The following is a 24,968-nucleotide window of genomic DNA, read 5'->3' on the forward strand; positions in this document are numbered from 1 at the left end:
CCAGCTTATTAATTTTAATTTTATGGATTATACTTTTGATGTCATAGCTAAACAATTCTTATCTAAGCAAAGAAAAAGATTTTCTCTTATGTTCTCTGCTACAACTTTTATAATTCTAGATTCTACACTTAGATCTAGGAACCACTTTGAATTAAATTTCGTACATAGTGCGAGGTATGGATCAGAGCTCATTTTCTTTGCATATGATTTCCAAATGTTCCAACACCATTTGATGAAAACACCATCTTTTCTCTATTAAATTGCCTTTGCATCTTGTCAAAAATTAGTTGTCCATTTTTGTGTGCATTTATTCCCGGACTGTATTCTGCCCCATTGATCTCTTTGTATTTATACCAATATCAGACTGTCTTGATTCCTAGAATTTTATAATCTGTTTTGAAATCAAATCCTGTTAGTGCTCCCCCTTTGTTATTTTTCAACCCCTTTGGCTCTCTTAGGTCCTCTGCGGCCCCTGTGAATTTTACAAATGGTTGTCAGTTTTCAAAACCAAAACCAAACCAGAGCTGGAGCAGACTTGCGCTGATCTGCGATAGTTGGGAGTTGATTCTTCTCTCTCCGGCTGATCTTTCAGGAGCGTCTCCTGCTTTTCCCCGGTGCGGTCCCTCCACCACCATGTCTGCTCTCTGACCCTATCCACTCACCTTTCTCTCCCCCTCCATACAGAGACACCAGGCTCCCGGCAGTACCCCCTGCGTGTCTTGGAACTGGGGGTCATCCCTTTCTCTCTGCAGTCCACAAAGAGCCCAGCACGGTCAGGTACACGGAAGAGGTTCCAGGCTTTGATTATATTTCCATGTACGTCCTTTGTATTTTGGACTAAAATCAGGTTGCTAGTGGGGATGTCTAATGCCACGAGTTCCCACCCATCCGTCCACACATCCACCCACATCCTTCCATCTCCTGCCTGTCTTCCCACCCACGCACCCACCCCGTCCTGATCACAAACCATGCTGGACCCCGAGGTACAGAATACCTCCCAGGACCTAAGTTTCCCTGGCTTCAGTTGAGAGGTTTGAATTGCTCTCCCAGGGTCCTTCACACTCTGGTTTTCTTTGACTTCTATGCAAAGACAGCCCAGACCTCAGGCTGATGGGGTTACACTGCTTTCACGAGGACGAGCAGCTGGGCCAAGTCAGAGGTACGGTCTATGCCCATTGGGACAGATTGCTCCTTGCCCCTATTTGAGCCAAGATCCCAGGAACTGGGATCCCATCACAGAGTGAGTACAGAGGATGTTCCAGACACAGCCTCTGTTAGCTATAGGCAGCATTAACAGGACACCCCGATGGTGTCCTTCACCGTCCATGTGCTGGGAGCCTCCTGCTGACCTCTGTAGTGAGAGGACCCCGAGGACGCTGGGGCTGAGCACGGAGGACTGAGAGACTGGCAGTGGGGGCCACTTAGGCCTTGGGGGCGGAGCAGGGGCCTCAGGGAGCCTTGGGCTTATCTTTGCCCGGGGCAGGGCACAGGCCCACGGTGTGGGAAGCCTCTGAGCTGACCCCATCATCGGAACTCAAGTCCCGCTCTGGCCACTTCAGCTGAAGCTCTGCCAGCCCCTCCCGCCGCACCCATGCATACCCAGGGCTGTTCGCGGCCCGCACCTGTGTCCCCCAGCTGGGCTGTGCGCAGTGTGTGGACGGACAGGGCGGACATCCTAGGGGGGTGGCCTCCAAGTTGGAGTGCAAGTGGGGCAGGAGGGTGTGTGGGGCAGCGAACCCCCTTCCCATCTGCCCTGGCCCCACTGCCACCGCCACCGGGATTCCTGGGGTTTGCCTGGACCTCCTGAGCAGCCTAGGCCCACTGGCGGCACTGTGCAGTGTGGAGTTAATAACAGACGTTTTTATCTGTTCACAGTTTTCTTGTTGCTCCGTGGCCTCTGCCCATTGAGTCTGGGCCCCAGCCGCTTTGCGGGGGAGGCAGGCACAGCTAGAACAAAGACATCAATTGAGTTTCTGGATGAATTTTTACAAACTCACAGCAGAGGCGATATTCTGAAAGCAGAGAGGATTTCTCCTGCAAGAGCAGGGCTTTTCGAGAAAGGAAGGGTTTTGGAGTGAGAACGCCAGACTTTATTGGCATAACCCACAGAGTGGGGAAAACCAGCGAGGGCCTTTTGCCTGCCCACGCAGGGGCCATACTTGGACTGGGGGGAGGCAGAGAAGGGGCTTCTGAGCCGCTCATCTGGTCCCTGCCCGGGCGAAGCTGCGTGGAGGCAGCAGATCCACGAAGTTTGGGGCAATCAGTGCGTGAGACCCATGCTGGCCCCATGTGTTGATAGGTAAGCCGGCGTCTGACACCCTCCCTGTGGCCCCCAGGGGAGAGCCCCCAACCGTGCGCCTATGAGGAGGTTTTACTATTGTGGTTCTCTTTATGCTTGGTTTACAGAGCACGTGGCTTGTATTGGTTATCTGCTGCTGCATAACAAATCAGCCCACGGGGCAGCGAAGCAAAACGTGTCGCTCACACGATTCCTGGGGCGAGTGATTTGGGTGTGGCTTAGCTGCGTGGTTCCGGCTCACGGTCCCCCAGGGGGCTGCCTCATCTGAAGGCTCGCCTGGGGCAGAGGGCACCCTCCCCACCTCCTCCAAGGCGGCCCACGCGTCAGTACCCACTGCTGTTGGCTGGGGCCATGGCCGCTGCCACGCTGGCTTTCCCAGGACAAGGGGCTCACGGGAGCAAGGAGGAAGGCCCGTTTCTCGTGGCCTAGCTGGAAGGTCACCCCCCGGCCAGCCCACTCAGAGTCGGGGGAGGCTGGACTAGGCCATAAACACCAGCTGGGAGGGTCACTGGAGGCTGTCTTGGAGGTCGGCTGCCACAGTTAGTGACGTGCTTTCGTGATCTCAAAGCACTTTGCCGTTTCCAAAGAGCTGCTGTCTACGGCAGAGGTCTGCACACATCAGCTCCTCATCCCGAGATGTTCCCGTTTTACCTGAGAAGGGGCTGAGGTGGGGGCCCTGTGAGTCACTGTGGTCTCTGTTATGCCCTGAGCTGGACCTCCAGGGTTGGTGCAGCCCAGGAAGGCACCCTGGAGGAGAGGTCCAACTCCAGCCCCAAAGAGTAAGGCCAGAGCCAAGAATGAAAGGGGTCAGTTCTGGCTCAGCCAGGAGCAGAGCGTGCAGACGACTCGAAAATGCAGCAAAGCCCATTACGGAGGGCCTGGGAAGCCTGGCCGAGACATCTGTCCGCAGATGTCATGTCTCCAAGTGTCCCCTCCTCTGCATACCCGCTCCCAGCCCAGGACTCAGCCCCCAGAGCATCTACGCAATTTGGGGCCATGCCTGGCTGGGGAGTGGGAGAAAGAGGCGGGGCTATGTCTACTGACCTCTCATGCTGCTCTATGGCCAGCCCGTGTGGGGGAGGCCTGGAGGCAGGGAGGCTGGCCTGGTGGAGGCCAAGGCCCTGAGGGCCAGGCGGGGCCAGACCTGAGAAGCCCCCTGGGGTGGTGGGCCTGGTGTCCAATCTGGACCTAGCCGCCAGCCCTCTCCCTGCCTGGGCCCAGCATGTGGGGGCCGAGCTCCGCTGTCCTCCCTCCACAGCCTGCTGATGAACTTCCTCCTGCAGGGGAAGGAGGGGAGTTTGCAAGCTTCTGTCTTGGCTGGATTAGGACAGCATTAGCTGGGCGGACTGGGAGCATACAGCCCTCCCTGAACCACCCAGCTAAGAAGCTCACCATTACAACGTAACCAGCAGCACCCTCCTGAGAGCTCTTGCTGGTTTGGGCTAAATTAATCCGAAAAGAGAGTCGTCTGATGCCGAGGCCCATCTCCTCCGGGCAGCCTTGACAGGGGCAGAGAAGATGGGGGGTGGGCAGGCTCTGAGCATCCTCTTTGAAAACTGGAGCCTTCAGTTCTCAGTGAAGACGGAGTCTCTCTGCTGCCGGTCAGGAGGCAGAGGCAATCCTGGCCTCACCTCCTCCCAGACCTGCAGGGCCAGGACTGGAGGGGAGGGCAGTGGGGGGCCGGGCGGCCGAGAGCCGAGCCTGCCCTGCTCCCCATCGTTCCCGTGTTCTCGTTGCCCTTTGCCGTGTAACGAAGCGCCCCAGGCTCGTTTATTCGGCTCACGAGTGTGCCGCGGACGCAGGGCTGGGCACGAGCCTGAAGGCATCGGACGGGGCAGCTTGGCCGGGAGCACTCAAGCTGGGGCTGCCCGCGGCTCTCCCCGTGAGGCCCGGGCTTCCCCAGAATAGGTGTCAGGGGTTGCAGGGTGGGTGTCCCCAAGAGAGCCAGGGGGCGACTGTGCCGGCCTTTGTGAGCCAGCCTCGGAAGTCAGAGCGTCACGTGGCCATGCGAGGTCTCAGACACCCTCACACACAGGCTGGGACCAAGACGCCACCTCTCGGCAGCGGAGTGCTGAGGCTCTGGAAGGGCTGGCTGGGTGGGAAAGCGGCGTTCCGGCCATTTGTAGGACCACAGTCTGCACCTGCGGGGACCCCAGGCTCTGCAGCAGAAAGGACCCGGGGGTGTCCCCGCTCAGAGCTCCCCCAGGAGGCCGGCCCTGCCCAAAGCTGTGCCCCACTGCCCCTGCAAGCAAACGGGAGCCCTGGGTGAGCTTTCCAGGAGCTGCAGGTCCTGAGGCAAACAGACATGGCCGAGGCTGCGAGTGGCGGACACGGGGGCGCACGGCCTGGGGTCCCACGGCTCGTTCCCCTTCCTCGGAGGCTGGAGCACGTTACTGGTGGTCAAAAACCTCCCACAGGGTTGGGTTTCCCGTCTCATTCCCTCCCTCCCACCCGCCCCTCTTCCAGGACTGTCCTCGGGAGGCCAGGCTGGGTGATGTGGGAAAATGTCACGTGCACCAGTAGCCACATGGTCACTCTGAGCTCAGAGTCGCTAAATGTCGCCTGAGCCGGTGAGCGGGAGCCCCAAAGGGTGTCCCCGAACCTGCCCTGGGGTTTTTCCAAAACAGCAGGGTCTTCCAGGTACGAGCAGGAGGCAGGCCTGCCTGTGCCCCCCTGTGCTCCCGGGACGAGCAGGGCCTCAGACACGGCCGCGTCGCCTCTCGTCCAGCACCAGGGCGACGAGGCCACAGGTCGGGGTCTCCTTGACACCCGGGGACACGCAGCCCGGACACAGGCCGAGGGGTGGGTCTGCAGGTGTGCCGGGCGCCTGGATCCGGTGGCCACAATCCCGCTCATCCGTGTCCCGTGTGACTAAGAGGATGACAACACACCCTGCAAGCTGCTGGGGGGCGGGGGGACCCCAGGCTCCCTTCCGGGGATGACAGGGGCCCCCGTGTCCCTCGGCCCAGCGCCGCCCTGCCGAGTCTCCAAGTTAACAAGTTCAGGCCTGGTGATTAAGTAGATTCACAAAGTTGATGAAAAAAATCCCGATATAAATAAATATTCCTGGAGACATTCCACCCCCTGCAGGCATGAACTTTGAATAATTGCAGAGAATTATGCTGAGGACTAATCAAAACTTTTTTTTCGTTTGCTAATTACCTCTGGGCTTCATCAGCGTCAGAATCTAATCAACTCCAGACATCTTAATCGACCCTCGGGAAACGCCGGGGCTGGGGAGGGCTTGGCGTCCCACGGAAGCGGGGCGGGGCCGGGGTCGGGGGAGCGGGGGTCCTGCACCCGGAGCCCCCCTGGTCTGGTGCGGGTGCTGGCCGGTGGGTGCGTGGAGCCCACAGAGGGTAGCCGGGCCCCTGCTCAGGGTGAAGGGAGGCCTCCATCCTCACCACCCTCTCCTGCAGCGTTCGTCAGCTTAGATGGGGGGGCGGGGGGGGGCAGGCCCTGGGGCGGCCCCCAGTCTCGGGCTGACTCCGCAAGAGGCCTGGGGGCCGTTCAGGATCCTGGGCCGGGGAGTCTCAGCGGTGTCTCCAGGTGGAAGGAGGCTTTGCTCCCCCCTCTGAAGGAAATAGTTTGCATCTGATGAAAAATGCCCCCGTGGAACAGAGCACCGCTCAGGAGCCTGGGATCGGAGGCCCTCTGAGCTGCGGGCTTGATCACGGTTCTCTCCCCGTGTCCTGGGTGCAGGGGTGCTCCGGGAGCCCTGACAGCTGGGCCAGAGCGGTCCCTCAGCCCCTTTGGGCCAGGTGCTCCCCCACTAGGCCTCCCTTGCTGGCTGGGCCGGTCTCCCTGGGCCTGCCTCCCATCCCCTCCCTCCTGCCCTTACCAAGAGAGCCTCTGACCATTTTCGGAGGAAAAACTCATCAGCGTGGAAATCCGTCTTTGAGAAACCCAGGCCTCCACCCTGTATTCCTCAGCCCCCTCCTCCTGCTCCCCTACCCTGCAAAGCTCCTAAGAGAGGCTGAGGAGGCCCACTGTGGCCTCTGCTTGGGACAAAGGGGCCCCTCCCGGTTCTTTGCACCCAGCAGCCTGCAGATACCATGGAGCCAGGGGCTGTCATGAGCAACCTTGTGGGAATAGCCTCATGGGCCCAAGGAGATGAAGGGCCTCGTAAACCTCAAGTCCCCGAAGGAGCCTGGATTTGAGGTCTCACAGGCTGGCTGGGGAGTTGGGGTGCTGCCCTGCACCCTTCTGTCGGGGGCCCACAGACACCCAGGATAGCTGAAGTGGGGTGTGTAGGACACATCTTCTCTCCCTGGGTTGCCAGATGGTCATGACCCCCCAGCAGGCAGATGTGGGCCGTGAGGCTGGTCCTGCTCCCCATTTCCAGGTGGGAGCCCTTCTGCACCCACTTCTCCAGCACAGCTAGTGCTGGGACCCCGACCCCAGATCCCTCTCCTGCTGCAGACAGAGGGGCCCTGTGGTTGGGCCGTGCCTGGTCCCCAGGGCCTGGAAGCTGCTGCAGGCTGCCCCTCCTGTTTGGAAAAGCACCATCTCCCTGCTCTGGTCAAAGTGACATGAAGGCCCATTCGACTTTGCTACCAGACTTTCCGGAAAGGGGTTGAGAACACCTTTAATTTCAGAGCAGAGGGAGGTGGGAGGCATAGGGGCTTTGCAGGGAAAGGACCCCCATAGGTCCAGCCTGTGTAGATGGGGGTGGGGGCAGGGAGATGTGGGGAGGGGGCACTGAGTGCAGGAGCTCCAGGGAGAGCAGGGGTCCCTGGGAGGTGGGGGTCTGGGGGACAGGAGTCCTGACAAGGTGAAGGTCCCAGGGGGGAGGGTCTTGGGAGATGGGGGTCCCATGTGTGTGACCTCGAGAAGGCAAGGGGAAGGAGCCCCAGGAAGAGGGAGCCTGGGCAGCTGGGGGTCCCGGGGGGTCTCTCTGTCCCACTTCCTCTGTTGCTTCTCTGCCTCTTGCTTTTGTTTTTGGGTCTGTTCTGTCTCCTTGCTCGCCCGGCTCTGCACCTGCTCCCCGCGGAGCGTCAGGTGCGCTGCTGAGCAGGGCCACCCAGGACCCCGTGGACAGAGAGGGGGCTTCAGTGGCCGGGTTGCCCCGGCCACCTGCCCTGCGGATGCTGGCTGGCCAGATGCCACGCCCACGGCGCCCCTCGGGGAGGGAGGGGATGTTGCAGCCGGCCGCCCCTCCCCAAGGTCATGGGAGGGTGAGGAGAGGCCCGGAGCCCCTGCGGCCTGGCCGCCCTGGCCCTTCCCCCGTCACCCCTGCAAGCTCAACTCGACTCTGGACTTTCTTTCCCAGCCAGACACAGGGCGGGTAACCGCGGATGCTGGGGCTGGAAGGGCCGCAAGCCCCTTGGGTCCTCTTCTTCCTTCTTTATGGAGCTCAGGCCTTAGCAACCCATGCAACACGGGAGGGAAGCCCCATTAGAGCCCCCTGCTTGACACAGCGCCTAAAGCTCCCGTGTCAGCTGTGGGCGCGTGGGGCCCCCCTGCTCTGGGACGGGCACTCCGCACACACCACCCCTTCCCCTTCCCGGGGGAGTTCCTGGGGTCACGCTGCTGCTGAGGGGCAGCCTGGGGACCAAACCCAGACTGCAAACCCCGAGGGATGGGGTGCTGCTTCCCCACATGGGCTCGCAGGGAGGAAGTGGGAGGCCGCAGGGCCCCACGCCTCTCCAATGAGGCTGCTTCTGCCGCCCCATGACTCCAGGCGCACGCTTTCTCCCTTCTGGGCCTCAGTTTCCCTTCTCTCCCCCCCCATCGGATTCCAGGCTCCCAAGGGCCCTTCTGGCCCAGACACGGATAAGTCCCGCAGGGCAGCCGCCTCCGGCTGGGGCGTCCACACAGTCTCCTGCCTCCCGGCGGAGCGGCCCACCCTCCCTCACGGACCCCAGGCCCGCGGTCCCTTGGGCTGCCACGGGAGCATCCATCACGCTCCGTGATCGATGAGCTGTCCCTCCTCCTGCCGCTGCTCTTGCTAATTTGGTTGCAGAATAATGTTTATCACTTCACACAACAGTGGCACCCCCCTGCCTCCCCCCTCTGTCCTTCCCCGCTCCTCCCTCCACCCTCCTCCCTCCGTGCCGTGGACTCCTGGCAGAAGGCAGGAGATTTTCTCAGGCCACTTTCGGGATTTTAATTTTCTGTTCCCCATCTTCTCTCTTCCCCCTTATTACATTTTGGGCTCTTTCTAGGCTTCTGCAATGAGCATACATTTTCCCGGTGATATTTTTTTAATAAAAACCATCATTTATGATTATTTTTCTTTTCCACTGACTGTCAGCCTTCTCATTTTATTTCTCGCCAGCGCAGCTTCCCGCCTGCCTTCTCCACCGCACGGACTGGGGTGTGTGTGCACGTGCGCGGGAGGACTGGCCCCCAGAGCCAGGGGACTCCCTCCCCCGCGCCTCTGCTCTCCAGGCCCCGCTCCTGAGCCTTCCCCTTCTCTCCTTCAGGTGAGTGTCACCTGCATGCCTTTCTCAGCTCCCCTCCTAGCGGGGCTGAGGTCACAGAGGAGGTGGGCTGCCCCGCGGAGCCTGCTGGGCTCCTTGTGGGCCCTTGGGATGGTCAAGGACCGCGCGGAGATCGCCGTCCACCCTGCGGACGTTATCCAGCAAAGCGGAAGCTGCTGGCCCTCCACACCCTACCGGCGTAGCTGGGGCGGGTCCCTTCATTCCTGAGACTCCGTTTCCCCATCTTTGGTAGAGACATACGTAGATTGGGCTGTAGATTATTCATTCATTCAACAAACACCAACGAGGAAGTACTGTGTGCTGGGATGGGTTACGTGCTGTCCTAGGGTAGGAACCAGCTCGATGTCACCTCCCTGAGTAGCAGGGCCGCCACGCACTCACAGAGTGGGGCCCTGGGCTTGCCTCTGGTTTTGCTGTGTGGCTTGGGCAAGTCACTGAACCTCTCTGAGCTTTCCTGCATTTCCTTCTCCGGGCTTCCTCCACCGCGGGCTGGGCATGATCCCTTCCCCATCAGTCCCCAGAGGGTCCCATCTCAGGCCTCTCCCCTGTGCCTTCCTGGCTGCCTGCCAGTCACCCGGAGAGCTCAGACCCGTCCAGGTGTCTGTGACCAGCTGGGCCCCGGAGCCCGTGTTCGTGGCAGGGAGAGGTGACACATCCCTCCCATGCTGGCCCCTGCTTCCTGGCGGTCCTTGGAGAGGGGACCTGGCTGGGGACCCAAAGCCAAGGGTCTCTGTCCCCGGTTCTGAGGTTGCCTGAGGGGTGAGAGATGGGCTCTGCCTCATAGCCCAGCTTCTCCCAAAGCAGTGAGGGAAGAGGTGTCATGAATATTCATACACCCACATGAATATTCACGGTGATAACGATGCACCGCCTCTCTATCCCCTTGACCTTGGGCACCTCCCTTGCTTTCCCAGATGCCCCACACACCCTTCCCTCCACTGACCCTTGCCTGCAGGCAGCTTCACCTCCACTCACAGGGGCCGCCTGGCGGCTCCAGGGAACCCTTGGCCCAAGGAGACCCGCACGCGGCAAGGATCCTTGGCCTGTTGCCCTGGAAGGCCAGGCTCCCATCTCCACTCTGGCCCCACTCCCCGGGCCTCAGTTTCCCTTCTGACCTCCAGGGCCCCTCTGGCCCCGAGAGAGTTCAGCCAGGCTCATTGCCCCAGGAACAAAGAAGTCCTCTCTGATTCCTCGTTCTGAGCGCTCCTTTGTGCTGGGACAAAGCCAGGAGGCTCGGGTTCCCCGAGGACGCACCCGGACCGGACTTCAGTTACCTGTAACTGAGAGGCCTGGAGTCTGGTATCCCTGCTGCCCTGCACACCTGCAGCCAGGCCCTGCTCAGCTGGCTGTCCCTTGGGACCAGCAGGGTGGGGATGGGCCGAGGGCACTCACTGGGAGGCTGCAGGCGCAGCAGGGGAACCTGGGGGAGAAGGGGTCAGGGTGAGCCAGGATCTTCTCCGGGGCTGGGACTGCTTGCAGGGAACTGGGCTTACTGCTCACGCCGCATGACCTCAGGCCGGTCACTGAGCTCTATGCCTCAGTGTCCCTCTGTCAGCGCCTTCCGCCCACTCTGTTCCAGGCTGAGCCACCCTGCCCCGAGCAGTGGAGCACCACTCTGAAGTTACTCAGCCCTTCGTCCAGAGAGATCCCAGCTTAGGGAGCAGGGCCCAGAGCTTCGAGACCCGGGAAGGCCTGTCCTTCCCTGCTGGCTGTCCCCCATCGGCCCCCCCCGTCCATGCCCCCCAAGTGCTCAAGAACACGCCCACAACTAGCTCCAGACCCCTCGGGCCCTTCCTCTGCCCATGCTGAGCCCCACTTCCCTGAGTCTCCTTCTTCGCTATCTGGCTGTCACTGCGCTGTCAGCCGTGGGCATTCGGGGTCCCCACCCCTTCTTGGGGGTTCAGCCCCGTCTCGCACTGCATGGATCCTCCCCTGGGGCAGGGGGCAGTGCTGGGCCTGCAGGACTTGCCTGGAGGGGCTCTGGCAGGAGCAAGATAGGTTGTCTGGAATTGTCAAGGAGGATGACCCCACCCAGCACCTTCTGGAAAGTTCTCAGACGCTGGGGCTCCCTTGGCCTGTGCGTCTGGCTGAGCACTGACTTTGTCCTGAGAGCTTCGCCTGATTCTCCACCAGCCGCGGCTTCCGTGCCGCGCCCGCGTCCTTGCATGCGAGCAAATTAAAGGCGCCGGAGACCCTAACCCTCATCCCCGTGCTTCCGAGGGCGCTGTCTGACCTCTGTCCTTGGTGCTCTGCCCTGACCTCATCGCGCTGTGCAAGAGGAGGCTGAGTGCTTCGGGCTCGTCCAAGGTCACACAGGGAGCAGGTGGGGGCCAGGCCCCCCTCGCTGCAGTCTGCCTCTGTGCCTCCTTCCCGGGTGGAGGACAGATGGAGGTCCCTTGCCTGTGGGTCTTGCTCGGGCTGACCCCGTGTGAGCTCTGCAGACGAGGCCCAGCCTGCTCCATGCTGTTTGCCTAAATTTGTTCCACCTCGTCTTCCCACGGGACCCACACGGCCACCGCTGACATCTGTGGGGACACATCAGAGGAATGCCTAATGAGGCCTCGGCGTGGCCCCACCACGGAGCACAGGCTGGGACAGATGGTCTATCATTACCCATTTTTATTAATTACTGGCTCCGCGTGCCTCGACTGGCTCCCAAGCCCCAGGCTTGTCGGCCGCGCGGCCCCTGCTATTCTGGAAGAAGAAATGGCCCTTCATTCAGCTCACTGTGCGTTTCCCCCTGGCTTCCTTTGAGACCTGAAGTTTCTGGCTCAGAGTGGTCCCCTGGGTACCGGCCGAGGAGACGCGAGCGTGCGGCTGCCACCTGCCCGAGGAGGCTGGAGGGGGCCCGGTGCAAGGATGGCCCGGGCTGCAGGGGCCCCCGGGAACCTCACTCAGGGCCGAAGCTGCTGGAAGCCCCTCCTGGTGCCCTCCCTCTGCCGGGCCATGTCAGGGCCCACAGACGCGGGCTCGCTGGGCCGCCTGAGAGCCTGAGTCTCCCTGCCAGCCAGGACACTGATTTCCCTCCGGCTCCGTGTATGGCCTGTTAGGCCGGGAGATAATGGGACGTGAAGCACAAGATTTCTAGTCAATAAAAAGGTGCCTCGGAGGCTTTTTATATCTTGCTGGTGTCATGCTGGGTAGGCGTTTTACCTGCTGTCCACTTGACGGTCTGTCATAAAGCTGGGTCCTTGCCCTGCTGGAGTCCGTCACAGCCTGTCTGTCCTGGGCTGTTGCCTGCAGAGCCCGAGGAGCCGAGCCACCCCGAGAACCGGACTCCAGGAGCGATGCCGGGGGCCGCGTGACCACAGGCGTGGGGGGGCTTTGCAGAGATCCAGGGGAGGTGATGAGGTTGTGTGGGGGGGTGCATGGGACATGCCCTGGGAGGCCTCCAAGGTGGACCCGCCGCAGGCTGTCAGAGATAGGCTGAGGGCCAGGGCCGGGGGGCGGGGGAGCGGCCTGAGGAGCCGCCCTGTGTGGGGCCGGAGCGGGTGTTCAGCCCTTCCCAAGACAGAGCCTGGTGGGATATGGTAGGTGCATAAAGCCAGCAGCCTTCAGGGTGGGGCAGGGGTGAGCTCCCTGACACTGGAGGAAACCAAGCATGCCCTGATGTTCCCTGGGTGAGGAGGCTCGGGTGGGAGAAGTAGAAAGGCCAGTGTCAGAACAGGAGGATTTTTCCCAAAGTAATTGGCCTGGCGTGGGGGGGGGGAGTACAATGACCAGGAAGGAAACAGTGGAGGGAGGACATGACCTCTGCGGTTCGGGCAGGGACCCCCAGTCGCCATCCTGCCTCTCACACTAATTGGTACTTTAATTGAGGCCGTGGGCTCGGGTCCATGGCAGGAAGCCATCTCCCCAGAGTTGTTCCAGGTGGGGTCAGAGGCTTACAGCTGTAGACCACAGCTCTGTGACCTGGAGGCGGCTCTCCGGACCCGTGCACCCCCAGCCCAGCTGAGGCAGGTAGGGTGGCTGTGCACGGCCCGGAATCTTGTTCCTATGCCTCTGACCTGCCCATCAGGCCAGAGGAGGGGCTCAGCCAGGGAGGAGGGAGGCGCTGGCCTCCTTCCTGGAGGAAACCGATCACTTGGTCCTTGCAGCAGAGGGCTGGCCTGGCCAGGATTTCCTGCTTGTGCCTGGCTTCCCATCACCGTGGGGGCTCCAAGTAAGTGCCTTTCCAGGCGGGGTGTGGAGGGGCATTCTGGGAAAGAAGGACGGCTGACGTTGGAGCAGGAGGTGGGGCGGTCCGCTTGTGGCTGGTGGGGGGTTGGCCCCCTCTCTGGGAAAGCCCCCTGCTCTCTGGACCGGCCTGCCCACCCCTGCCCCAGGCTCCCAGCCCATTCTTCCCCAGACTGGGGCCCCAGAGTGGGATCTGACGAGCCCCTCCCTGCAAGGCACTCCCTGACCCCACAATCACAGCCCAGGTGAGGGCCAGGCCTCCTGGTGCCTGGCCCAGCCCAGGACACCTAAGCTTGTCCTGAGGACAAAGGGGTGGGACGAGCCAGCCAAGGTGTGGGAGAGCACGCTAGATGGAGGCATCAGCACGAGCAAAGGTGGAGGTCGGCAGGATTGTATCTATTGGGGGGGGGGGGACGCTCAGAGGGGGCCAAGGCCTTCCAGGGACTCGGGCTGCTTCTGAGAGTAGTGAGGGATCTGGGGGAGGCTTGGTTTGCATACAGGAGTGCAGCCTGGAGAATCTCCCCTGGGTCCAGGCCGCTGATATCCTGGGCACCCTGGCAGCCCCCGCCTCCACTCTTGCCCAGTGGCTGTCTGGCACCTGCCTCAGGCATGGCTGGATCTAGGTGTCTCGTGGCTCCAGGCTGCAACGGACCGGCCCCCGGCCCCCTCTTAGGAGCTCCTGTGGTTTAGTGCTCTCTTGAGGAGGGGCCACAGGTCAGGGGCGGGAATGGTGTTCTCAGAGCTGTGGGTCAGGGCCGAGACTCATGCTCCGTGGGCTGAAGGTTCTGACGCATCCTAAACATTAAAGGGAGTTTGAGTTCTTGTCTCGGGACCAGGCGATCGTGAGGACTCAAGTGTGCAGATTAGCGAGGTGTTCAGGGGTAAGGCAGACAGACCAAGAGGCCAGTTCATCATCTGGGTCAGGCAGGGGTGCTGGAGTGGACCCATTTTTGGAGGCGAGGAGAACCTACCCGGGGGAGGGAGAGCAGCATTACATGCGCCAAGGGGCCCACCTTATAGCCTCAGACCTGAGAAAGGAACGTGGGGCCCAGGGTGTGCTGGGGGCAGGAGTCCCCGGGCGCCCACACGGCCTTGCCCCGGGGCAGGGGGGCCCCTGCTCAAGAGAGGGGGAGGAAGGCTGAAGGGGGTGCCCCAAGGTCAGGGACAGGGCTTTTCCCTGTAACTTGACTCACAGAGCTTTTGCCCCAGTGAATTGCCACCTCCTCCTGGAGACCACCCATGTTGCCTGGGATAAAACTAATCTCCTCCCGGCATTTGCAGCACCTGCTCGTGGTAGTGAATATTAGTGCCCAGGCTGTGTGACCTTGGGCAAAGGGCTGGACATCTCTGAGCTTCCTTTACAAAGCGGGACTAACAGGTTGAGTTTCAGGGCTGCGGAAGTGGCCCAGACGGGGATTGTTATGGTTGAATTGTGTCCCCTCCCAAAAGATACACTGGAGCCCTAACCTGCAGTATCTCAGAGTGTGGACTTATTTGGAAATAGGGTCTTTGCAGACGATCAAGTGACGATGGGGTCACGGGGCAGGTCCTAATCCACTAGGACCGGTGTCCTTAAAGAAAGGAGATGGTGGCAGAATTGGCCACAGAAACAGGCACGCATGGAGGGAGGAGAGGCCGTGGGACTGCAGTGGGGTACACGCAGGCCATGGCATGCTGGAACTGCCCAGGAGTCCAGACCCTGACGAGCTCCCGTGAGAGCCCAGGGAAAGGACACCACGTGCTGTGGGCCCCACGTGGCCCCTGATGGCTGCCTGCACCACGGAGTCTCTGGAAGGCCCCAGTGACCCTCGCGGGGCCAGAAGGCAGAGGGCCCTCTTCCTATTCACTATGACCCTTACACTCTTGATCTTCCCCCCCTAGGAAGGAAATCCTGGTGGGTGAACCTATTTTTAAGAAATACAGCCCCTCTCGGTCCACTTAAAAGCTTGCAAATGCCAGTTTTGTTACTTTCTGATGAAGGCCTGTTTCAGTAGGATGAATCGCAGATGGTGGAGGGCTGGTGACCGGGGCCTTGGCGCTTGGGTCGCCAGCCTTCAATGCACAAGGGGAGTGAGGCCCTTTGGGGCAGAGAGGAGGCGGCCTTCCCAGCCCACCCTGCCTGCCGCACCTCTGCAGCTCCTGGGACACCAGGTATGAGGCTCTGTCCCTTGGCCCATCGGTCTGTCCCTCCTGCCGCCATCCAGTCTGCAAACGTTGGCTGGTCGTTGGTGGCGGCCCCGTGCCAGCCCTAGACCTGACACAATGGGAATCAGACTTGCTATATGATTTAGAAGCGGTTGGTTTCTCCCCCTACCGTTACATCACGCGGCTTCCCCCAGATCCAAGATGCCAACCCAGACGTGCGTTTTCTTCCACCGCTGGGTGGTGGAAAGACCGGCCTGGCCAGGATTTCCTGCTTGTGCCTGGCTTCCCATCGCTGCTGGCTTCCAAGGAGGCGATAACACCTCCAGTCTCCTCTGATCACTGTGCAGCCCCGAGGAGCAGGTGGGGACGGCAGGTGCACACCGCGGGCTCCGGTGCCCCCCGGACGGTGGGTGAGCAGGACAAGCAGAACAGCAGATGGACACACTCAGTCTTATGCCCAAAGCTCAGATGCACAGAAGACCCGCTGTCTGATCTTGCAGCTGTGAATTCTCGGTCAGGGTAAGTCAGCCTATTGGGGTGGCCTCTGGGGTCCAGGAGCAGGTGGGAACTTTTCGGGGTGATGAATGTTCCGTATTTTCATAGACGTTGGGTTGCAGAGAAGCGCACGTTATGAGACATTGGACCCCCCCACCCCCACTCTGAGACTTGTACTGTTCATCGTGTGTAAATGTCACTCAAAAGAACTTAAAATTCCATAACAAGTATTGAACTCCAGTTCATACCGTGCGAGCTGCCTCTTTAGGGGTGAGGTGTCCTGATGTCTGCAGCCTGCCTGGAAGTTGACTGGTGTAGGAAGGGAGGGAGGGAAACAGGTGGGAGCAGGCGTGCAGCCCAGCTGGTGGGGGTTTGGATGTTCACCATCAAATTATTTCCACTTTTCTTTACACTAGAAACACTTCAGAATTAAACGCAAACATCAATTAAGAAGAGCCTGAGCATTGTGGACAAGCCGCTGGGACCTGGCTGCAGGTCACTGACTGTGTGACCGTGGGTGAGCTGCTCAGCCTCCTGGCACCTCAGTGTCCTCGCTGTAAAGCGGGCATGCTGATGGCACCGCCCTCCGTGGTGTGAAAGGATTAACACACATTAAGTGCCGGCATACAGCAGGTGCTTAATAAGTGTGCACTTTGTTGGTAGTATTCCTGAGCCTTATCAGGGCTGCCGTAGCTGCTCAGGGAGGCTGAGACAGAAGCTGGGCTTTGCCTAGGGTTCAAGAGCAAAGGACAGCAAAGAGCCAAAGCCATTTTGAAAAAGAAGAACAAAGCCAGAGAATTCGTGTCCCGCTGTCCGAATCTCCTACAGTAATCAGGACGGAGTGGTCCTGGCTGGACAGAGTGGCAGAAGCCGAGACGTGTACATCAGTGGGACAGAACTGAGGGTGCAGGGGGAAGAATCACCCATTTATGGTCACTTTCTTGTCAACAAGGATGCCAAGACAATTCAGTGGGGGAGAAAACAGTTTTGTCAACAGATGATGCTGGGACCACTGGGCGTCCACAGGCAAAAGAATGAAACTGGACCCCTACCTCACACCATATGAAAACATAAATTTAATGGATTGAAGACCCAAATGGAAGAGCTAAAACTATAAAACTCTTAGAAGAAAACATAGGAGCAAACCTCAGTCTTAGGAAAAGTCATTTTGGATGTGATACTCACAGCACAAGCAACAAAAGAAAAAATTGGTCTTCATCAAAATTAAAAACTTTTGTCTGCAAACAATCCCCGCAAGAAAGTGAAAAAACAGCTTATAGGAAGGGAGACAATATTTGCAAATTATACGTCTAATGAGGGATTTGTGCCTAGAATATATAAAGAACTCATATAACTCAACAATAAAAAGATGAATAACCCAATTTCTAAAATGGGCAAAGGACCTGAATAGGCATTTCTCCGGAGTAGCACATGAAAAGTACTCAACAGAGGCGCCTGGGTGGCACAGTCGTTAAGCATCTGCCTTCGGCTCAGGGCGTGATCCCGGCGTTCTGGGATCGAGCCCCACATCAGGCTCCTCCGCTATGAGCCTGCTTCTTCCTCTCCCACTCCCCCTGCTGTGTTCCCTCTCTCGCTGGCTGTCTCTCTCTCTGTCGAATAAATAAATAAAATCTTTAAAAAAAAAAAAAAAGAAAAAAGAAAAGTGCTCAACATTATTAGCCATCGAGGAAACGCGAATCAAACCCAGTCAGAGGTACCACTTCCCACCCACCAGGACGGCTAGAATCAAAAAGACAGAGAACAGCCAGTGTTGGTGGGATGGAGAGAAATGAAACTGTCGTGTAGTGTTGGTGGAAACGTACAATGTTGCCCGGGCTTTGGAAACCAGCTGGGAGTTCTCCAAGATGCGAAACAAAGAGATACCGCCTGACCCCACAAATACACGCGTAGGTGTGTTCCCAAGACAGATGAAAACATACGCTCACACAAAACCCTCCTTGCGAATGTTCACAGGAGTGTTGTTCGGGGGGCCCCTGGGCTGCTCGGTCGGTTAAGCCGCTGCCTTCAGCTCAGGTCATGATCCCCGGGTCCTGATCAATGGGCAATGCGGTCTGCCCGCGGGACGGGGTCTTACTGAGGCCGTTTCGGGGAGTGAGATGGTGGTGTGCATGACATGGACGCACCATGAGGACTGCAGCGTTCGGTGAAGTCCAGCGGTCACAGAAGGCCACGCATTGTATGACTCCATCAACGTGGTGTATCTGGAATAGTGAAATGCAGAGACACAGAAAGTAGGTTAGTGGCTGCCTACGGTTGGGGTGGTGGCAGGGAATGGGGAGTAACTGCTAATGGGTACAGGGGGATTTCTTTTGGGGTGAAATGTTCTAAAGCTGGACGGTAGTGATGTTTTTACAACTTGGATATACCAGACCCCACTGAATTGTACACTTTGACGGGTGAACTGTATGGTCCGTAAATTCTACCCCAAAACTGGTGTAGGACAGAAGAGCCTGCCCTGCCGCCCGGGGACTCCTTAGTCAAGTCCTGGCCCCCTCTTGACGTTCAGTCTTCTCTGCAAAATGGGGCAGGAAGATGTGTCTGCCTTTGTTCCTGTGGGACCGGATGTGGTGACAGATAGGAAACCGTTTCTCATTTTAAAGTTTCATTTAAAAGTTTCATTTTAAGATTTCATTTTGTATTTACATTTATTGCGAAAGGAAATGTATGCACATTGTACAAAATTCAAATGCGGACACAGTGAAAAGTCAGTCTCGTTTTCTGGGCTGATGGAGAGGTTCAATGTCTCGGTAGGGGTGGTGATCGCACAGATGCGTGCATTTGCCAAAGCTCATAGGACGGAACCCTTAACAATGTGAATTTCACCGTCTGTCAATAAATAAGACATTTAAAAATATGTGAAAGCAAACCTCTTCGCTCTCTCCGCTCTCTGTCTCCCAGCCCCCCCCCTTCCAATTTCCCTGTCGGAGGCACGGGGGTTGTTTCTAGCTCGGTGTGGTCTTTGCACACACGAGCAAAGAAAATATGTTGTTATATCCCTTTTGTACACAAATGTAAAAAAAAAAGTACTACATACACTGATCTGCCCCTTGTTTTTCCCCCTAAAAACATGCCTGGAGATGGAACCAAACAGCGGAGCGGGGGGTGGGGGGGCTTACAGGGTTCCATACGCGTCCGCACGAACGTGCCGGGATGCGGCTAAGTGCCTCTCTCCACGGACAGCGGACGTCTTGGATCTTTCCGATCCGCTGCTATTACGAAGGGTGCTTCGGTGAATAACCTTGTGCACAGAATTATATCATTTTTCACAATTGTGAGCAGTCTCTGGAGCATAGATTCCTGGAAGTAAATGCTGGGCCGGCGGGTGTGTGTATTTGGAATTTTGACATTGTTTCAGAGGGTTCCAAGAGTGTCTGCTTCCCCACGCTATTGCAACAGGGCGAGCCATCCAACTTTTTATTCTGTCCGTGTGATGAGTGAAACATCTCAGAGTAGTTTTAATTTGCATTTCTGCTGTTAAGTGCGAGACGGGGCCCTTTTGTTGTACGTTAAAGCATTCTTTTCATTTCCTTTTCTGCTCGTAAACTCTGACCAGTTTTTCCCCTCTTGGGTATTTTTCTTATTGATTTGCAAGCGCTATTTATATATGGGGACATTGGCTCTTTGCTTGGAATGTAAGTTGGACACATTGTTTCTTTTATAGGTTCTATGGATGTTCGCTGTTACCATGAAACTCTGGGCACAGGAAGACATTGTCACCATTTTTCTCTGAGTACCGTTTTTCAGGATAGGTGTGGGGAGGGTTCTGGTCCACATGGATCCCAGACAACCATGTCCCTGCCCCACTTCCACGCACACCCTCAGGTGACCGGTTGACTGCCTGGATCAGTTACTTGCAGCCAGGCCATCCTTAGTGGAGAGAAGCATCGAGCACAGGGGTGCCGAGACCCGTGGCAAGCCCTCGTCGATTCTGAATGCTTGGTCACCCGCTCCGTGCTGGTCCAGCGTATGGCACAGGGACTCACTGGTGAGTCAGACTGTCTGGCTCCCCTGAGCTGGCTCACAGGCTGCTGGAAGATCCCGGCACAACCGGGGCCCAGACACAGATGGGTGGTGGCAGCCCCAGAGCTCCAGGGCCCTCCTTGCCCAGCTTGCCTCTCCCCAAAGAGCTCGTGGGTCCGGTTGGGGTGGAGGGGGCGGTCCGCAGAGGGGTGGATTGGTTTTAATAAAAGCAAGAATCTTGCTGTCCCCGGCCCTGTGGAGTCTTGGTCTCCCTGGCACGCGGGAGCTCTTAATGGTACTCACTTGTAGGGTGGCTGTGGGCCCAGCCGAATGGAAGCAAGCAGCAAGCACGTGCCTGACATGTGGGGCTGAATGTGACAATTCCACACGGGTGTGCCAGGCGGCATGAGGGCGAGCTGTTTGGTCTGGGGGGACACGGAGCGGGGTGCCCCTTCAAGTGGCTACAGCAGCAGCAGTGGAGGCCGGGCTGTGGGGGTGCGAGCGGATGCAGGGTGTTCCCCAGCCGGCTGTCCTCCTAGCTCCCGGAGGAGGGGGCGGCAGGGTGAGAGTAGGGCTGGGTGTAGACGTGCAGCGTGTGGGTGTGCTGTGTGTGTCTACAACGAGGCTGTGGGGGGGCTTTCGGGAGGAGAGGAGTGTCTGAGAGAGAAGACGGAGATCTTGCCTCACAACAGACAGACCCACCGAGGGAGGGCAGGCTCCAGCTTTCTGCAGCCCAGGGAAAGACTCCCTCCAGTCTCCTCCCCTGGGTCTGCCCTGGGGTCCCCCTTCCCAGCTTGAGGGGTGTCTGGGCTTTTAGGGGGCAGCAGCACAACTCTGCCCTCCCCAAGAAAACAAGGGCATATTTCAACATCTCAAGGAGCTGGGGAGGGAGTCAGGGGTGAGGCGCAGAAAAGGCCTGAATGTCAGGAGAGCTCCCCTCAGGCAGGAGCACGGCTCCAGGGGAACCAGGTCAGGGACTTTCAAGGCCCTGGCGCACTGGGGAGGACATGGGAAAGGGGGCCTCATGCCGGCCTAGGCTACAAAGGGGCAGTGCACCTCCATTAGGGACCTAGGCGAGAGAGACCCCAAGGCCAGCCTCTGTCCCCACATCCTGTTCCCAGGAGATCTGAGCGCCCCTGTGCCTGGACTCAAGGACAGAACAGCCCCAGATAGCGGCTCCGTCCTTGACCATCATCCTCTGGTCCAAGAATCCAGGGGAAATGTGGTGCCATCACCCCCTCCCACCCCGTCCCCCTTTCGGGTATCGCCTGCAGGAACGTCGAATTTGGCAGAGGTCCGGGGTGGCATGGGAGGAGCGTGGAGGGTGGGCGGCGGCTGGATGGAGTTTATGGGCTGCGGAGAGGCCGCTGGACCGGATCCGGCCCGGAGCCCCGCGCCCATCCTCGGCCTGGACAGCCTTCGGCCCGGCTGCGCGAAGCCTCACGCGTCACTCCCACCGGGCCCCGGGCCTCCTCCGGGAGGGAAGGGCACCCCGGGGAAAACCCCCTCGCCCTCCAACAGCCCCCTCCCCTTTGCCGCGCGCGCTCTCACAGGCGCGCAGCCCGGCCCGGTAGCCTCTGCCTCCCTTAGTCTGCCCGGGCAGGACCACGCCGCAGGTGCGCAGCGCAGGGGGTGGGGTCCGGGGGTCGCGCCCCGCGCGGGCCACGGTACCCCACTCCGCAGCTCCAACGCAGCGGCTTGGGAAGCGGCGTGCAGGCCGTGCCGGACGGGGGCGCTCTTGAGCCTGGTTTGGAATTTTTACCCACCGCGCAAGCCGCAAGCTGGGGCAGGGGCGGTGGGCAGTGGGAGCCGGCGGCAGGCGGTGTGGCCGCTGGGTGAGGGCTCGGGCGCCTAGCGGGCTGCGGATTTAGAACCCAGTTTAGAGGCCAGCCGAGTGATTTCGGATCCCCGGGTATTCCGTAGGCGAATGAAGGGGAAGGGGGATAGGTGGGAGGGAAGTCCGCCAAACCGAACCTTCCGGGAATCGGAAGGGGCCTGGCTGATCCCTCCCCCCACCCCGGGCTTCTCCCCAGCCGAAGGTGGGGGCGAGCAATGGGAGGGGTGCAGGTGGAGGTCAACCGTTTGGGGAAGGGCAAGTCCCTGAGGGCCCGACCACCCTCTCGCTCCCACCCCCCACGTGCCTAGCCCTCCTAGTCCCCGGATACGCGCGCCCCTGCGGGCTGTGCATTTGCACTCGCGGACGCGCGCGCCCACACAGGGTCTGACTTCAGGTCAACTTTCACGCGGCTCCCGGGTGTGAGCACACGGCCGTGTCCGCACGCGCGTGCACACCTCCGTCTTCGGTGCCCACCTCCCGTCGCCTCCCAAAGTCTCGACTGCTAGACCCCGGGGGCTTCGGCTCCAAACGGTGGCCTGGGGCGGGCCAGGAGGAGGGGGCGAGGCAGCCTTTGGGCTCCCCACGCCGCCCCCACGGCGCGATCCAACTTCCCCTCCCGAGGCCCCCTCGGGACACCCCAAGTCCACCGACGTGCGGGAGCCACACCGCCGCCCGCCCTCCGGCCGCCCCCGCCCGCGTCCCCCGCCCCCCGCCCCTCCTCCAGCCCTCCCCGCTCCGGCTCCTACAGGAAACCTTCGATCACGCTCAGAAAGAATGTGCTACAATCTCGGCGCTGCCGCGGCCGCCGATACCGCGCCCGCGCCCGATCCGGAGCCGGAGCCGGAGCCGAAGCCGCCGCTGCCCCGCCTGCCCGGCCGGCTCCGGGCTCGCAGCGCGCGGTCCCCGCCGCCGCCCCGGGCTCGCCCCGTGCTTGACGCAGTGAGCGCCGCAGCCCGGCTCCCGCCGGCTCCGCTCCGCTCCCGGTCGCAGGCCGAGCCCAGCCCGGCGGGCTCCGGGAGGGGCGGGCAGGGCGCGAGGGGGAGGAGATCTGTCTGGAGCCTGCGAGCCCGGCGGAGGAAGAGGAGGAGGAAGGAGGGGAAGCCGCCGCCGCCGCGCTCCGGGGATCTGGGCGCGCGCGCTCCGCTCGCCGGTGACAGTGGCGCCAGCCCCCGGCCCGCACCCAGGCCAAGGTAGGAGGAGGATGGTGGGGGGAGGGGGCTGCGGGGGCGGGGGTCCCCTCTGCCGCAGCTGCGGAGCTGGTGGGTCCCCGCCCCTGGGGGAGGTGGGGAAGATGCTCTCCGGGGCGGCAGTGGGGGCGGGCGCGGGGACCCCGGCGGCTCTTGCGGCCCGGGCCGCCCCAGCCCCCGCGCCCTGTCCTGGGCGTCCGCGCCGGGGCCGAGTCCCCCCGCCCCTGTGGCTTCGGTTGCGGCGCGTTGGGTCCGCGGTTTCGGGGCACCCCCCCCACACACGCACCCCGGGTTCCGAGGCGGGCGCACCCGAAGTTAGCGGTCGCCGAGCGCCGGCCGGACAAACTTCCCTCCCCGACGCCGCGGCCCGAAGGCCCGGGACTCTGGACCCCTTGGGCCAGGAGGCGCCTCGGGGACCCCGAAACTTTCCTGAGCGCTGTGAGAGCGAAGGGCGGGCTGGACAGGGAGGGGGGACGGGGTGGTCTTGACAGCGAGTGCGTGGTGGTAGCCGCGGCGCCCCAAGTTGGCCCCGGGACTGCCCCCCCCAACCTGGAACCCCGTCTCTTAGTGGAGGGCGGGCAGGGAGCGGAGTATAGGCGCCTAGCCTTCGCGCAACTAGAATGGGGGAAGCAGCGCTCCGCCCCGCGCCTCTGGAGCCCTTGGAGGGGGTGTTTCAGGACAGCCCCCCCCCCCCGTTCGCCGGGCTCTGCCCGCAGCTGCTGAGCCGGCGGGAAGGACCCGGTTCGCGGCTATTAATAGGCGCCTGTGACCCGAACCTTTCCAGGCCCGGGAAGCTGCGAAGCTGGGCTTGGCTGCGGGGTGGGGCGGGACCCCAGGCCCAGAACTGGTTCCCTTCCTGGCTCTCATCGTCTCTCTCCTGTCTCTTCCCTCCACGCCCTCCCTCCCCGCTCTCCTCCCAGTCTTTCTATCCCGGTCTCGGGTTGTCGCCCCCCCCCAACTTTTTCTCTTCCCAAACTGCACGGTGTGGCCTGTGGCCACCCGCTCAGTCGGGGCCGGGCCAGATTGGCCCGATCTGAGCACAGTCCCCAACAGAGCCCTCCTCGGCTGGATGGGTGTGGGGTTCCTCAGGCCAGACTGCCAGGGACAAGCGGGGATTTCCTCCCATCAGCGCCTCTTCTCCCAGCCTACACAGCGACGCTCCACACCTTCGCCCCCCCCACCCTGCAGGCCGGTTGCCGCCCCATTTGAGGGGCAGTGAGGAGTGGGTTGGTCGCCGCGGGCAGCCCTGGGGAGGCGTGGAGGGCAGAGGGGACTCGGGAAGCTCCGGAGAGGGTTTTGGGGTGTAGCTACAGCTGCCTGCGGAGGCAGGAGGCAGTGTCCTGGTGGCCTCCCCTCTAGCGTCGCCTGCGCGCACCCCCGAAGGCCCAGGAGGATTCCGTCTCCTCCCCCCACCTCATCCCAACGCTCAGATCCGAGCTTGAGTGGATTTGAGGATTTGGGGGGCGGGGAATATGGAATACTTCTTGCCGTCTGCCCATCTGCAGAGCCCGGCTCTCAAGCAGCTTGGGGGTCTTTGTCCCCCAGGGCTGGCCGCCGGCCCCGCCCCCTCCGTTAACTCGGGGACCCCAACGCCTTCCAGCAGCGCTCGCGTGCCGCGCTCGGCAATCTCAGAGCTTTGGTGAGCGAGGTGTCGCATCCTCTCCCCTGCTCTGGGTCTGGGGGTGGGGTAGGGGGCGTGGATCGCAGTCCTGGGTTCCTGACAGATGTCCTCGCGGCGGCGCCGGCGTCTCTGTAACAGATTTAATGACTTACACGCAGACGGCCAATCGGCGCGGTCACGGGGGAGGGGCGACCCAGCTGACACTAGGGGGACGAGGTCGCAGCCGGATGGCGCAACCTCTGCTTGGGGTAGGGGGCGCAGTGGCAAGGACCCCGACGCCCGCCGTTTGGCCCCGCCTCCAATCCTCTGCACCCCTAACTCTGGGCTTTGCTCTCTGTGCCTGACCACGGATCCTCCGGTTGCGGGTACCTTCCCTCGAGGACTTCTATCCACACACCCCCCCCCCGCCCCCCATTGACCTCTGAGTCCCTCCGCGGAGCCCCGACCCTGGGCGGACACATACTTGCATGGGGTCCGCCAGTGTCGGTCAAGCGCATGCTAAGGCCTCTGGCCTCTGCTTGCACGCTGCAGAAATGGGCTCATAGCCCTTGCTACAGGGGAGTAGTGAGAAGCGCGTGATGGAAGTCTGGGCAGGCGCCTAGCACAGTCCCTGGCACACTGGAGACGTGCGTCAAAAGCCTACCTGATCCTTCCAGAGCCAGAGCTGCTTGGGTCTGGGGGAATCAGTCAGAAAGGGAGGGGGTCGTCACCACTGGCCGGGGTTTGCCTAGGAAAGGCTGCACATGGATCTCCTGTCACTGCTGTGGGTTCTCTGTGCAGA

General features: G+C 60.6%; 1 protein-coding gene across 1 annotated transcript; it reads left to right on the top strand.

The window, feature by feature from the left end:
• The first annotated feature begins 22,153 nt into the window (after nucleotides 1–22,153).
• On the top strand, nucleotides 22,154–24,531 carry LOC148110454 (uncharacterized). The gene is made up of 2 exons (XM_087860106.1): nucleotides 22,154–22,569; nucleotides 24,072–24,531. Exons 1-2 carry the CDS (start codon nucleotides 22,154–22,156, stop codon nucleotides 24,529–24,531), a joined length of 876 nt encoding a protein of 291 aa, XP_087716232.1.
• Nucleotides 24,532–24,968: the final 437 nt, after the last annotated feature.

This window comes from Ursus americanus, chromosome 2, assembly GCF_024610735.1.
Source record: "Ursus americanus isolate L20-20 chromosome 2, mUrsAme1.1.p, whole genome shotgun sequence".
Classification (NCBI taxonomy): domain Eukaryota; kingdom Metazoa; phylum Chordata; class Mammalia; order Carnivora; family Ursidae; genus Ursus; species Ursus americanus.

What these genes read in the sequence shown, in the direction of transcription:
- LOC148110454 (XM_087860106.1), top strand. Translation starts at nt 22,154, where the DNA reads ATGTGCTACAATCTCGGCGCTGCCGCGGCCGCCGATACCGCGCCCGCG. An exon ending in CGGCCCGCACCCAGGCCAAG is followed by an intron (nt 22,570 to 24,071) that starts GTAGGAGGAGGA and finishes GCCCATCTGCAG; the next exon opens with AGCCCGGCTCTCAAGCAGCT.